This window comes from Euprymna scolopes, chromosome 14 (genome assembly GCF_053919585.1).
Source record: "Euprymna scolopes isolate OS-2025 chromosome 14, ASM5391958v1, whole genome shotgun sequence".
In the NCBI taxonomy this organism is placed as follows: Eukaryota; Metazoa; Mollusca; class Cephalopoda; order Sepiida; family Sepiolidae; genus Euprymna; species Euprymna scolopes.
The window spans coordinates 54,818,609-54,833,946 of record NC_136495.1 but is presented as its reverse complement, the minus strand read 5'-3'; the positions used below and the strand labels follow the sequence as shown (position 1 = coordinate 54,833,946).

Sequence of the window (15,338 nt, the reverse complement as noted above, 5' to 3'; positions counted from 1 at the left end):
AATGAAATAACTGATGGAATTATGTGACAATTGGTCATTAATCATATTCATAAAAATACACTGAAATTAAAATTCAATTATTAAAAAAAAAAAAAAAAAAAAAAAGTTAGATCTTGCTATAAGATAATCAAAAATGTTTTTAAAAACTTGAAAACTAAACTTACTGTTTTGCCTGTACCAGTTCCTGTTAAAAAATAGAAATAAAAATTTAAATGAAAAAGTTTTCAAAATTAGTTTTTCTTTGAAAATAAGATACAACTTATACCAATTCCCACTCGATAAGTATAGCACCATCATTTTCAGGGATGCATTATTTTTTATGTATTGAAATAGATAAACAAATATAAAAATAAATTATGAAAAATGATCTAGTGTTGGGTCACAACTATTACTACCACCATTCCACTTTGATTTTATTCAAAAATTAACAAACTGATAGATCTGAAGACCTTCCATAACTAAAAATGCTTTTTCCTATATAATCATTATTAGAGTATATGGAGAGTTTAGGCAGCTATCAACAATTTTACAAAACAGGATCCCATCATGTCAGAGGCAGCTTACAACGCCATACTCAACATGCATGTATGACTGCAAGAGAGCGTAGATGTCAAAACATGATCTCATGGGTAAGGTTTGCATGAAAAATTGGATCACAGAGCATCTCAACTATTACGTCACCTGCCATAAGTCATTTGAAACAATCCAAAGTGTTCCCTATATCAATGACAACTGTCCAAGGCTATATTGGTGAACTGCTTAAGGCAGAGAAGGTCAGTTAGCAGGCAACACAAGCAAAATAGCAACAAATAGAAGTCATTCATAAGTGTCTAACCTCAGGAGACAAAAAAAAAAAAAAAAAAAAAAAAAAAAAAAAAAAAAAAAAAAAAAAAAAAAAAAAAAAAAAAAAAAAAAAAATGAAAATAATTTACATATGTTTCATGTGTACAAACACACATCTACAAATTTGATAGTGACACACACAGAGGGGAAAATAAGTTCTCGAACTAGCTAGTATATTGGCTAGTTCAAGTGAATTGCATAATTGCAGATGAGGAAGGAACAAGGAAAATATTGAAAAATTATGGCTAAGAGGACAATATCAAAGTCTCATGTTTACAGTTATTTAACATGGGCTGACTTACACCTGAATCACTTTACTACAAGTATAGATGGTCTATATTGAGGAGGAGGATAATCCAGCTCCTCTAGAAATACATGTAGAAGTTTTTTGTTCCAAAATAGTTATAAAATCATAATATTGAATTTAATACAGTGTAAACAAATACAAACACATGTATGGGGAGAAAAAAGCAAACCAATTAAACACAGGGAGAAATAAAACAAAACTAGATTGACCAGTTTTATTTGAATCAATAAATGTCTTCAGAAAAAAAAAAAAAAAAATTATTGAAATGTGTATATAAATTTCACATTTTCACTTTTTTCTGATATTCATGGATCTAAATGAAACTAGATAGTTTATTTCTTGTGTTTGTTTTTCCCTTCGTCTTTTTTCATATATTTTGTCACCGTGACATCTCATTGTGTATCCACACACACAACTTTTAATTTAAAAACTCAATATTAGATTCCTCAATCATCTGAACAGATTCTTGAATGTCATTGTAAAAAAAAAAAAAAAATCCTGTGTTTTCAGGTGACCTAATTTTCTGCAAAATATTTGCCTAGAATCTTCATGTTGAATAGCATGATTGAAATTGAAGGAAAAGCAATCATTCAGATGGCCTGTTCATAGTGAATTGGCAACATGGTTGTGTGTGATTTGACATGAAAATGTCTCCAGAGTAATGATCTATTGAATACAAAATTTCCACTCATTTCTCACCATTCTGTTTTCAATGTAGTCATTGATTTCTATGTGTACATGGTTTGTAAATGGTTTATTTACTGCAACACAAGTCTGCAATTCAATCATTCTTGCAGAAATAATTTGATCCAAGAGCCATAAGACTGGTACATATTGTTCAATTTTTGTCTTTCTCATGACAACAGCATGAAATTGAGCCACTTTCTTAAAACTACTCATATCTTGTTAAACAAATTCATTACATTTTGTTACACTGTATAGTGTTACTATTAAATAGATTGATAAAAAGTATAGATAAAAAAAAACAGCTTTGTCAAATATCAGAAGGGCCCTTATTTTCAAAACTAAAGCATTCAAATAGTATCAAATAAGGAGAAAAACTGGTTACATAATATTAGATTAAGACAGAAATAAAAGATTTATCTGAAACATTTGTTATCAGGTAGCCCAAGTATGAAGACAAAATTGAGAAACATTTTTATAATGCTAGCTAGGAAAAAGTTATCAGCTTTGATATTACTCCTACCCGGCAAAAAGTATTATGAAGAGAAAAAAAAAAGCAAATCAAAAGGAATTATATTCATGCCAACAACGGTGGAGAAATCTATAATATAAATCTCACCTGTTTGTTTAAATGTATGTATGCCTAAAACTTTTGGCAAAGCCGACAGATTTTCACAAGATTGATATTGTTTTAAGCTCGACCCTTCAGACGACAAATAACAAAAAAATTGGCTAAAAACATCAATTCCTTCACCCTCAATTGGGCACTTCTCTACAGGTAGGGGTTGCTTTTTTTGCAGATATTTTCAAAAGTCATTTCCTCTTTGATTGACTAGCCTTAATTTAAACCTTCGCCACTTCTGGTTTGGCAATGGACGGCACGGCAAAGCCGTCACGTTTTGTTTTTTACATTCTTTTGCTCCTTCACGGTATGGGTTCGAGCATGACTCCCTACTACTATTTTTTTTCTTTTTTGCTCAATACACACCTCCAAACACCAGGGCAACGCCGGGCTCCCAGACTAGTCTAAAATAAAAATAGGCTAGCCTGAATAAAATGGTGATACATCAGATGAATTATTTGGATTTAAATTTGAATGAAATAAAAACTCACATAAACTACACACAGTAACTATTTAAAATGTTAATAGATACATCGCCTCATCAAATTCATTTTATGGTATATCAAATTTTATTTTACATTTTAATATTGAACCAAATTCCATAAATTTAGTAAATTTATGTTGCATGTTGGTTTCACTTGACAAATTTAAAAATAGCATTTGTGTTAGTATACTTTGATATATCAAATTTGGAAAATTTGTTAAAATCCAGCTTTTACAGAAATATACTGTTACCTATTTTATCTCTTTTGAAAGAGTTCCTTTGTGTTTGTAAAATAAAAAGATTTCTCTTTTCGGCATCAAACAGATGCATTTAGTGAGATCATTAATCAGTCTGCTATGCATGCCATTGGTGTTCTGTTTTTGTGCATGACCTAAAAATAGTTTGGCTTATATCACTTACTCTTTTGAATTTTTCCTCAAACTTTCTTTTCATTCTCCCAATGTAGGTTTAATTTCTAGTAAAGTCTGTATATGATTCATTTTTATTTAAAGCCGGCCTGGCTGCTTTCTCTCCAAAGGGCTTGAAACCCAACATATTCGTATATCTCCATCATTGACATCTTGTGTAATTTGCATAGCATTTTTATTATCAAATTTCCTACCTCTTAATGATGCCAATTTCAATACAAATGAAAAAAATATATATATATATATATATATATATATATATATATATATATATGAAGCTGAGAATTACGTTGCTTGTGCAAGCAAGTGCCCTGGTAATGTCACTCGAGAAGTTTTGTAAAAAAAAAAAAAAAATCCTGTTATATTCTGTGGCACATCCTGTTATTTCGTAGTTTATATATGTCTATGAAGATGTGCAATCGTCTCGGATATCTCTCTGCAACTTTCTCAAATTCCTTAGAAAATTAGGTTATGAATTTTAATTTTGTGAAATTAGAAGGTTCAAGTTTGGTCCTATGAAAACTGTAATTCAACTTGGAATATCTGATATGGTTGTCTTAGGAATTTTTTTGGACCTTCAGAATTTACCTTATAAAAATGAAAAAAATCTGTACAATGTACATACCTGTGACAGAAAAAAATATATCGGCCACCCAAAATCATGTAAATTGATCAAGTAGTTTTATTTTTATAAAGAAAATAATTTTTAAAATGGATATGAGTTTTTCCAATGTCCCCCTCCCCATGATAAAAATGGCTTTTAAAACCTTACAAGTTTAAATTATTTGAAGGTATCTTCTTTCAGAATACTTTGAAGATGGTGTCTCGAAATAGTTTCTTGCAAATTGCACATAAATTTGATTTTTGAGAGAGAGTTCCTTATAGGTTCTGAAACAGCTAAGCCTATCTTTTGCAAATTTTAGACAAAGGTAATTTATGTCTGGCAGTGTTCTTACATATGTTTTATACATTTTATACAGAAATTCGTCTGATAAGTATCGAAAAAAATTTAATCCTAAAATTAGTCTTTCTTATAGACGAACAAGAATTTTTATACTTTAGGTTGCACCAGCAAGGGAGATAACATCTCAAATAATTTCTTAAAACCAGAATTATTCACATCTGGAAATATAGCTCCGTGGTAGAGCATTTGACTACAGATCAAATGATCCCATTTCAAGCTCGGGTGTACTTCATCATTCTATTTTAATGTTTTCTTATTAAGGAATTCAATTTACGATAAAAGAGGTACCATTTAATATCGCCACTAATCATTTCTTTGTTTGCATATTTTAAAACTAAACAATCAGAAGTGAATTTCCAGAGCATTCATTGTCAAGCCCAAATATCAGCAGATGTGATATTAAACAGAAAGAATTTGATGAACTACATCATCATCATTTTATTTGGGGTGGGTGGTGGGGGTGTAAATTAGCCCACTCGGCAAATGATTCCTCAACTTCTATAATATAAATCTCACCTGTCTGTTTAAATGTATCTATGAATGTAGGTTTCACAAAAACTTTTGACAGAGGCAACGGATTTTCACTAAATCAACATCATTTTTAAGCTCGACCCTTCGGACAACAAATATCGAAAAATTGGCCAAAAACATTAATTTCTTCACCCTCAACTGGGCACTTTTCTACAGGGAGGTGTTGCCTTTTCCGCCGATATTTTCACAAGTCATCGCCTCTTTTAGATTGTCTAGCCTTAATTTAAACCTACGTCACTTCCGGTTTGGCGATGGGTGCAACAACTAATGCATCACGTTTTTTTTTTTTTTCATTTTCTTTTCCTCCTTCGCAGTAAGGGTTCAAGTCTGCCTGCCACCATCTTTTTTTTTTTTTTTTTTTTTTGCGCTCAATCAAAACCCTTACACACATCTCCACTTTCTTTTCCGCCTTCACGTCACGGGTTTGAGCCTGCCTACAATTTTTTTTTTTTTTTTTCTCTCCAAACACCCAGGCTAGTAATATATAATAGAAGATGGATTCTATAATAATACATATACAATCTGCATAAGTTAAAATACTACGGTTAAGCATATTGTCGGGTGTCCAGCTAATCTAAAAATAAGACTAACTGACCAATTTACATGATTTTTGGTGTACAATATTTTTCCGTTGCAGGTACAGATTTTTTTTTTTTTTTTTTTTTTTTTTTTTTTTTAATATAGGGGAAAATTCTGACCCCCCCGCCCCCCAAATACTGACGTCATACTCAAGAACAACATTGCTAAGTAAAACATACATATAAATAAAACGACAATCCATAAAATAAAGATTTACATAATTGACACCACTGTTACGTTTAAATTGTGTAACAATCAAAAATATGGTCGATATGAAATATGGTTTTCGGAAAATTATATTTCCCTTTATTTTCGACAATAACAAAATTAACAAATAAGGTGATTCACAAATATTTACAATAACAAAACAAATGAAAAAAAAAAAAGAAAAAAAAAAGGTCAGTTAATAAAAATACAGTTATTTTGGATTACTACTATCTATCACAAATTAAAATACGGCTTGTTGAAACTCGAGGTCGCCAACTAGAACGAGGAGGTGGAGGGTTACGAGGGTAATGGAGGTAGTTCAAATTAAGAACGGCTACAGGCCAGTCTTCTAGTGATTATTCGCTCTATTAACAACGAAAGTTAATGTCTATAAAGATTTCTTTTGGTTTTTTCTTTTAAAAGTTTGGTCAAGGAGATTATTTCCAAATATTATTTACCACTAGTCCAGAGGGCTTTTTCTGTAACTTTCCGTGGATTGGAGGGATGTAATTTTTTTTTTCTTTTCGTGGTTTGGATTCTTTTGGCTGGACGTATCCGTGAATCATAGACCCGAGTTATCTTGATGGGACCAAGTTGATAACTGATTTGTTTCCCCTCTCCACTTTTATTTATATGACATCTTAACCCATTCTAGATTATTGCCTATGAGACTTTTCAGATACTTCTTAAAACCTTCTACTCTTTCTAACTATTCTCTGGCCTTTAAACTATCTCGTGAATTAAAACTTTTGAGGTTTGATCATTAGGGGTGCGTAGAATACGATAGCACACACTTTAAACGGTTTTATTGATTTTTTTTATTATTTTATAGAAATGCTCCCTTGTTACACCACATTAAGAATTTTTAAATGAGTTGGATCAAAATATCGAGGGAGAAGGAGGTCAGCAAAGTTACAATTATAACAAGTGTCAGGACTTGGGAGAATTTCAGGCGATTAAATAGCTAGTATATATTTGAGGACACACACAAAGATAAAGAGAAGAGTTAAATTTATGTTCACACAAACCCAGAGATTAATTGTATTCTGTAGCGACATTGTTTGCCGCTGTGGAAATTAGGGAACGGTCAAAGATCTGCTCAACTGTTTGAATTATCATAAGCTGACAAACGTCAGAATCAGATGAATTTAATACAAGAGAAATCTAGGTTACCAGAACAATGTGGACCCTAATGGAGTAATGTTCAAGCTGTGACCAATAATATTAAGAAAAAAGCGAGTGATTGATAAGGAGGGCTTAGCCCCAGAGGCTGGAGGATATGATTACCCAACTAAGGCAAGTAGAATTTGTTCAAATAACTAGAATGACCATGATCAATATAAAGAGTGGCAAATGCAAACTTCATATAAAAGAAAATTAAAAAAAAGTGTTAATTAAAAGAAGAATGTCAATGTTGGATGCACTTTGGGGCATTTTTGATGATCAACAGTGGCCAACATAGCTTTACCAGTTAAGGCATCTGTAGTGTTATTAATACCCTTAACTACCTGCTTCATTTAGGGGGGGGGGGGGTCCACATATACTACTTCCTAAATTGATGAACCACTCCAGAATGATCTAGGACTATTTATTGATGCATAATAATCACAAGGGATCAAATGTTCACATTGCAATAGCTATCAAGTTAAAAAATTATTACCCACAAATTCTAAAAACTGAAGCAAGCAAAAGAAAAATGTTCATAAACTCAATGAATGTCAGTAACTAACTGGTCCAAGATATGAAGAGAGCTCAATGTTTGCCTTCAAAACGAATATTAACCACCATATCTCTAAACATCGAAGAACTCTGCAGAGAGCATCAATGTGATGCTTTCTACTTAAAGAAACTCATCGTGAACCTAAACATCTCCACATGGAAATGACCATGAAAAGATCATGAGAAAATTATCATGTTAGCCAAAAATGAGACAATCAACACCCAAGATCGATACAAATAGCATCAACCATCATTTCAACCTACAAACCACCTCTTACACGACTTGTGATGCCAGAAATACCATTATTTAGGAAACCAAAAATTGTAATATCACCCCATTGGCATGACAATGCTGCAATTGCTTCAGCCACAGGTACATTTCATAGAAGATTCAACTTTCAAGTATCTTCTTCCGATGTCCTATCTGAAGGCTCAGAAGCACAGAGTCCTGTGGAAAATACTCAACCACCTAAGAACACAAATTGAGCGATCAAAATTTATTAAGGCAAGAAACAAAACAGACACCAACATCTGCAAATGTGAAGAGAAGGGCCATACAACGCAACACCATCTTTTCAGCCCTCTATGGCTCAACCAATACAGCTTTAAAAATCTTGCCGAGCACAACAATAGTAAGAACAGAATACAAAAGTGGGAAACTGACGTTTGCATGTTTTTAAGCTTGTCAAAGAAAAAGAATCACCAACGTGGAGGAAATACGGTCAAATCAAAGACGCTTTGACCATGCCAGGCATTTTCAGGGAATTGAAACTCCATTAGCTGATATCTCATATGCACATCAAAAATTGGCAACACCACGTAGCTAACACTGATGATATTAGATTGAGACACAAGCAAACGTATACAAGCACGAGGACGATAGTAGCTGACAAGAGAATAAGAATAAATGAAAAAAAATAAATAGGACATCGAGAGTATAGATATATGTAGTATATAAGTAGTATCATTAAACTGGATTTGTAAACAGAACTTGAAAAATGTACAGAATTATAGGTTATCAGGGCCTTCAATAACTAATTTAAAAGAAAATCTTGACATTTGATAAAAAAGATGGAGATTTAATTCCAAAGCCAACACTGAAGTGAGCCATATCACTACCATAACGTATTTTGCCAACTTTGAAAAACAAAAACAAAAAGATACATTTTTCATCTATCCACGCATGTTGAACTTCGACACATTAAATATTTTTCACATGTTTGGATTTGACACATCTTAATTTAAATTAAATATCTTAGAAAAGAAAAGTATCCCAAGACAAAAACAAATACGCAACCAACTTTGGATATGCTTGTCAAGTGTGTTGGCAAAACTAAGAAATTTGAAAGCGACAGTCTAAAAATCTCACAGAAAGCATTTGAACGATTTGAAGCTACACATTCTGTGCAAATACAACTGATAACACTGTGAAGTTGCTCTTAAAAATACTGTGATAATAAAATCATAATCACAAAATTGGGAGTGGATGAATGTGTAGCAAGGAATAATTGAAGCACTATTAAATTTGACTCATTTTCTTATTGATATTCAAACAGACAATAACATAGTAACATGCAAACAGTTCCAATATATAGACACATTTTTTAATGTAATTTTGATACATAAATTTTTTTAAACAGTTCCATTATATAGACACATTTTTTAATGTAATTTTGATACATAATACCTTAAAAAAAAAAAGAACCAAAGCATAAACCTAGTGAATAGAAAGATTAATAAAAAAGTAAATCTACTTAATAGAAAAAGATTAAGTCAGATTTTCGATCCTTCTACATATTTTGTTTATAAATGTTCACAAATAGATAAAAACAATGACATTAAATGTATAAGAAAAAGCAAAAATACAATTTTAGTCAACATTGGACATTTTACAGAGATTCTTAAAATCCTAACATGGCCATCAAATTGCAACTAACTGTGATAGTGAAGAAAAATAGATGTTGAAATACTTACGAGCTTGTGCAATACAATCATGGCCATCATAAACAAAATCAAACGTCTGTGCTTGGATTGGGAACAAATATTCAACACTACTCTCTGGAAAGAATTGAAATGTAATATTTTAAACTTCAAAAGCAGTTTGCAAATAAAAAGTTACAAGGATGTCATTAAATGTGGACAGGTCAATAGAAAATAACATTAAAACAAAGCAAAAAACGTTATGGCAGAGAAATGTTAATTGAAAAGTTAAACACCACCAATAAAAATGATATTCCAAGCCAAATAAAGAAACTAAAGATTTTCTAGCTTGAAAGTTTCTCCTTCCCAAAGCTAAAGCCAGATGGCAGCAAGACAAAAAAAAAAAGTCAATGTTATATTTTTCTTTTATTTTGGTTGAACTTGCAATTCTAGCAATTTGAAATTTCTCATTGTTTATCCAAATAAGACATGCTTGCACTTAATTATGTTCACATAGCAAGTGCATCATCTTTTCCTCAATGAAACTATTAATACGTGCATACTTAACTTTGCTAATACATAACTGTTAAATACACAAATCATTATTTACTATTAATCGAATATTTATATTGAAATATAAATAAGGAACAACTGAAAAGAATTTTTTAAAGTTCTATTATGAAAAAAAAAAAAATGTAAATATTTTTAAATAGATTTCTCTTAAGCCCTCCACCCAGATAGATACAGCTAGTTAAACAATTAAAAAAAAAACACAAAAAGCTTTCAAAATCAATGACATGAAAATATTTTTTTAAATGGATCTCAAATGAGCATTTAAATATAATATTTACGTTTATATGAATTCAACTTTTTACGTGATCAAAATGTTAAACAGAAAGAACAGACATCTTGATATTGCACTCTACTTTCTGCAAATTCTCAATTATATTAACAGCAAATTCATTCTACATGGATCAGCATTTTCTATGCATGATAGTTATATGCACTTGATCCACGTCAGGTGTAATACAGATATTAGTTTTATCCCTGTGTATTTTGTTTCTGAACTTTTGAGGATTGATAATTCGTATTATCCGAATTATTCACACTATCATTCTCAGCTTGGGTGTTATTCGCACAATGTTTTGGTTGATATAATCTAACATTCTTCAAGTGTCTCTTGTTGAACTTGGGAATCTGCATGGAATTCGAACAGAACCACGAGGGTAGCATACTTTTTCTGTCAGCCATGGCTGAATAGAAGTCCTAAGTAATTTACAATTGTATTTTTAGTGTCACTCACACTGGGGATTGAACCTTTAACCTCCAGAAGAGTATAACTTACAATTCAATTTTACCATCCACTATGCCACAGACCCAATTGAAGCTACAATCCTCAGTGTGGGAGACACTCAAAATACAATCACAAATATTTTAGGACTTTCACTCAGTTATGGCTGATGGAACGAGAGCATGCTACCACCATCAATTACATAAAGGGTTACATTTAAAATTCCATGCAGATTTCAGAGTTCAAGATACAGCCGAAGAAGGTTGCGAACAACACTCAAGATGAGAACAGTAGTTTGAATAATTCAAATAATATGAAGCCTTTGTATTTTGCAAAGTCGAGACATAAGATCATCTTTCTTTTTGTTAATCAAGTTTAATAAAAAACAAAAACTATTCAATAAAATCCTTTGAACATTTTGAAATTTTCACAATTCGACTCAGAAATTGGGTTGTTTTCCTGTTATAAATATTGCTAATTTCCTCAAAATGAATCAAATACAAATTTATATTACAAAAATAAAATTCAAAACATTTTCAGTATAGGGAAAAAAAAAAAAAAAAAATTGCTTACGCTTTAATCTCTTTATGGTGAGTTCAGAAATACGGAAATTTGAGAAAGCACCGGCCTCTACCTGGGGATCAACTTCGCCAGCTTTATCATTATCAGATGAACTTGATGCATTCCCATTGCAGTTTGCATCTGATTTTGTTTCCTGAAAGAAAAAAAATAAATTTTTTTTCTAATTTATTCAAAAGAATATTTTCTTTTTAACAAGCTTTTCTTTGAAAATGTATTTAAATTGTATTTTTTATTTATACGCTCCAAAACTATTCAACAAAGTCCAATTACATTGGGATGAAGCAATCTTGACACATAGATGGTAAAAAGGGTTAATACCACCACTACTACTATTATTATTATTGATAAAATGGTTTCAAAATTATCGAAGTTTCTATAATGCCAGATATAATACAAATTAAGAATACTACTCTTATCATAGCTTCCTCAACTTTCATCTTTAAAAACTTTAATTAGTAACCCATCATGACATGTAGGAAAAATAGTTTTGGTAATCTTTACTTAAACTGGATTAATTCCTATTTCAGTGACTTAGCATGCATTACTAATAAAAGCAACAAACTTTTTACTTGAACTGTTTTAGTAAAAATAAAAACAGGTTTTAAGTGTCATTGTACACAGGAAATGCTGGAATGAAAACTAGAGCAGAAAAATCTGGAAACAAATAGAAAGAAGGTTACCCCAAACTCAATTTTCCAGTTAAAAGCAAAGATCATCTCTTGTTTCTAAAGATGGTGACTATTTCTTCTGGTTTAGTTTTATTTTAAGTGTGTTTCACGTGTATGCTGAAACTTGTTTTTTACTCATATGGTTTAACTGAAAAATAAAGAGTTGTTGGAGAGTAATGCCATATCCAAGCAAGCAGAAACCTATTTAATAATGTACGTGGTTTAAATAAGAATCAACTTGTTTGATGTAAATAATTCATATAGAATTGTATTGAAAAAATTACAAGAAAAAAAAAAAAAGAAAAAAAAAATCATTTTAAAGGGCACTTGTACAGTTTAGTCAAGACATTAAAAAATGAAACTATCGAAAAAGGTTATATTGTACGTATCTGTTTTGGACTGAAGATATAAAAAAAAAAATCATTCAATTTGATAGAGTAGGTTTTTTTTGTTTTTTTTTTACAGCGGAAAAACACGTTCTTATGAGAGCGCGTTGAAGTCAGCCATTATGAAATTTGATGAACACACCACGGGGAGATAAGTCCATGTAAAGCGCCGATACTCCCTCCCCATCTTTAATTCTAGCTTTTCTTCCTTAAAATCGAACCTTTTGCTCGGTATCATAAATTGTTTTTTTCGATGTAAATAAAAAAATAAAAAAATAAAACTTGAAATTAAGTGAAATTCTTTTTTTCGGAGAACTTCGTTCCATAACGAATACCTTTTTCGATATTTTAATTTTTTAATGTCTTGACTAAACTGTACAAGTACCTTTTAAAGTTAAAATGAAACTTTAAAGATCGCAGGAAAATATTTTTATTTTTAAACAAGCAACTAAAACAATAGAATACGACGGATGGGATTCAAATACTTTGTTTATTTTGTTGCCCGTGTGTACCTGTACAAATTAATTGTTAAAATATTCTATTTTCAAGATAAAATTTCTTAGACGTTCATGTTTACAAGAAAAATATACTACATTTAAAATTTTCATGAGAATGGTTTCATGAAAATAACATGAAATGGTTTTTGAAATTTATATTATTTGCGTGAAAATATTGAATACAAAATGCTTAATTCAATGATATCGTTTGTTCGAAAAATTAATTTTTCTTCAAGTTATACCGATTTCATTGACAGAACACGAACTTTAGATGTTTTTTTTTTAATTTTATTTTCTTCGTAATATTAATTTTTTTTATTTGTTAGCATCCACATTGATTTATTTTCATAAATTTTCATGCATTTTTTATTATTTAAAACTTTAGTAAAAAAAAAAAGTGCTTTTTTTTTATTTACAAAATATATTTTACTAAGATTAAAAATTGGGTTCATTATATTCAGTAATTGTTAATAAATTACTGGAAATTTCTTTGAGTTTTGATATTTTTAGTGAAAGGAGGGGTTAAAATGTTTATACATTTTGGGGATAGGCCATACATTTTGCACGTAATTTATGGCAATTGGATGTATAGAAACGGGGATAATAAAAAACAAACATGCGATTACAAAAAAAGATTCGCAGCCCATCCCAAATTTGATACGATCAAAAATATTAGATTTATAAGTTGACTGCAAATATAAATAAAATATCTTAAAATAATTAGGTAAGAAAAACAAACAATAAGTTTTGGTAATAAATTAGAAAAATGGAAACAAAACAAGGGAAGTAAATTTTTTATTACATATAATGGAGGAAAGAGGAAGAGGATAAGGAAATAGAGAGGGGTAATAGAGTAGAGTGAGAGAAAGAGAAACTACAGAGGGATAATAGAGTGGGGTGAGAGAACGAAACTAGACCATAAAAGGGGGGGAGTGAAAATAAACATGAAAGAGAGGGTAGGAGGAGAGTAAATAAAAAAAAAAAAAAGCAACCAATTTTCTCGATTGTTTTGTTTCACAATTGACATAAGAATGGCGACTTCAAAAACTCCAGTGTATAAAAAATAACTTGAGAAATTAGTATTCATGTATTTTTTTTTTTCGAAACAAAACAATAATCAATCTTAGTTTTAAAAGAAAATGGAGGAAAAGAAAATGGCTATTCGGCTTTGTTTTGATTACGAATACAGAAAAATAAAAATAAAATAAAAAAGGGGAAATAAGCAGAGGAAATAGGTCAATAATTGCGACGAAAACAGCGTTATGTAGATAAAAAATCACTATCAAGAGATTTAAAAAAACGTAAAATTAGAATATGAATAAATCCTTTGAAATAAGAAAAGGGGGACAAGAAAATGACGACCGTCGCCTTTTACCTGACATCGCCGTCGTTGTGATGGAAAACCTACACGATCCACGTGTCTAGTTGAACACTTAAACTTAGGATAAAGAGATTGACAAGAAGGACCACTGGTCGACGATCTGTAACCATAAGAACCAGTTGGGGCTTCCATTCGGGAAGAAAATATCTCTCAAGATATTTTTGTGATAGAAGTATTTGGAAAACTCGGAATTGAAAAGTGAAATTGGGCAGGAAAAGCAGCAGCAGCAGCGAACGAGACAAATCACAATGGCGGAAGAGACGAAGAAGTTTAAATATGGGGAAGAGAAGAGACAAGAGAGATGGGGGGGGGGGTTATAAGGTCCGTTTCTTTCCCCAAATTTTCAAAACAGCTGGGATAGCGGTGGTAAACGAGAATAAACGCCACATTAAGAGATTTTGAAATACATATCAACCCAGACAAAAAATCACATGGTAAAAATAGAGGAACACGTGTGTCAGATTGAAAATAAAAAAGGAAAAGAATTGGAATTGTGAACTTTATGCTAACATGTCGATCTATCTTATATAATCAAAATAATGTAATTATTTGCGATATCTCCTAACATGAGTGATTTAGCAAGAAAGGCTTAAATATACATTGGTGATAATCTAATTATAATTATGTTTCAGAATTTTTATGAAGATTCTGAATTTGTATTATTCGGACTAATATTCACGTTTCGGCTGATGTAACCTCCGACCATCTTCATATGCGTCTTTTTGAACGTTGATTTTTTTTTATTATTATTGGAAACCTCAGCGAGCTAGATTAAAAGAACGTGAACAATCTCAACCCGGTAGATTCAGGCCGTTTGAAATTCCGTCCAGATTCCTTTCCTAATTTTGTTTAAATTTTCGATTGTTTTTAGCAATTATCAAGGATCATCGCGCAATGTTTATGACAGTCATTTTTTTCTAACTGAACAGTGAAAACTTTTGAGGGAAAAAACGCATTAAAATGTTAAAATACAAATTTATTCAAATAGGTAGAACATTTAAGTTAATTTGCCTTTGGTGACATTTATTTGCTGCATATTTGTTTTTTTTTTTTACCTTTTATTCTATTAAAAATAAAATATACAACACATAATTTCACTCACTCAACATATTTATAAAAAATAAAATCGGATTTAGGAGAGGAAACTTTACATAATTTCAAAAATATTTCGTTTAAAAAAAATACCAAAATTACATCCCCACCTCCCAAAAATTGAAGCTCCAATTAAGTATCAATAAGGGTTAA

The 15,338-nt window shown here is 30.9% G+C and overlaps 1 protein-coding gene across 3 annotated transcripts in view; it reads right to left on the bottom strand.

Moving 5' to 3' along the window:
• The window catches only part of LOC145293025 (nucleolar RNA helicase 2-like), a 42,375-nt gene that overhangs the window by 22,482 nt on the left and 4,555 nt on the right, over positions 1–15,338 (bottom strand). For 2 of the 3 annotated variants that reach the window (XM_080139317.1, XM_080139318.1), the window contains exons 2-4: positions 11,153–11,294; positions 9,343–9,426; positions 165–184 (exon numbers count right to left, since the gene is read on the bottom strand). In XM_080139317.1, coding sequence (XP_079995443.1) covers positions 165–184; positions 9,343–9,426; positions 11,153–11,294 — 246 coding nt within the window. Of the gene's footprint in view, positions 1–164; positions 185–9,342; positions 9,427–11,152; positions 11,295–14,087; positions 14,388–15,338 lie in introns of those variants that run through there. The other variant, XM_080139315.1, reaches the window with a different exon arrangement.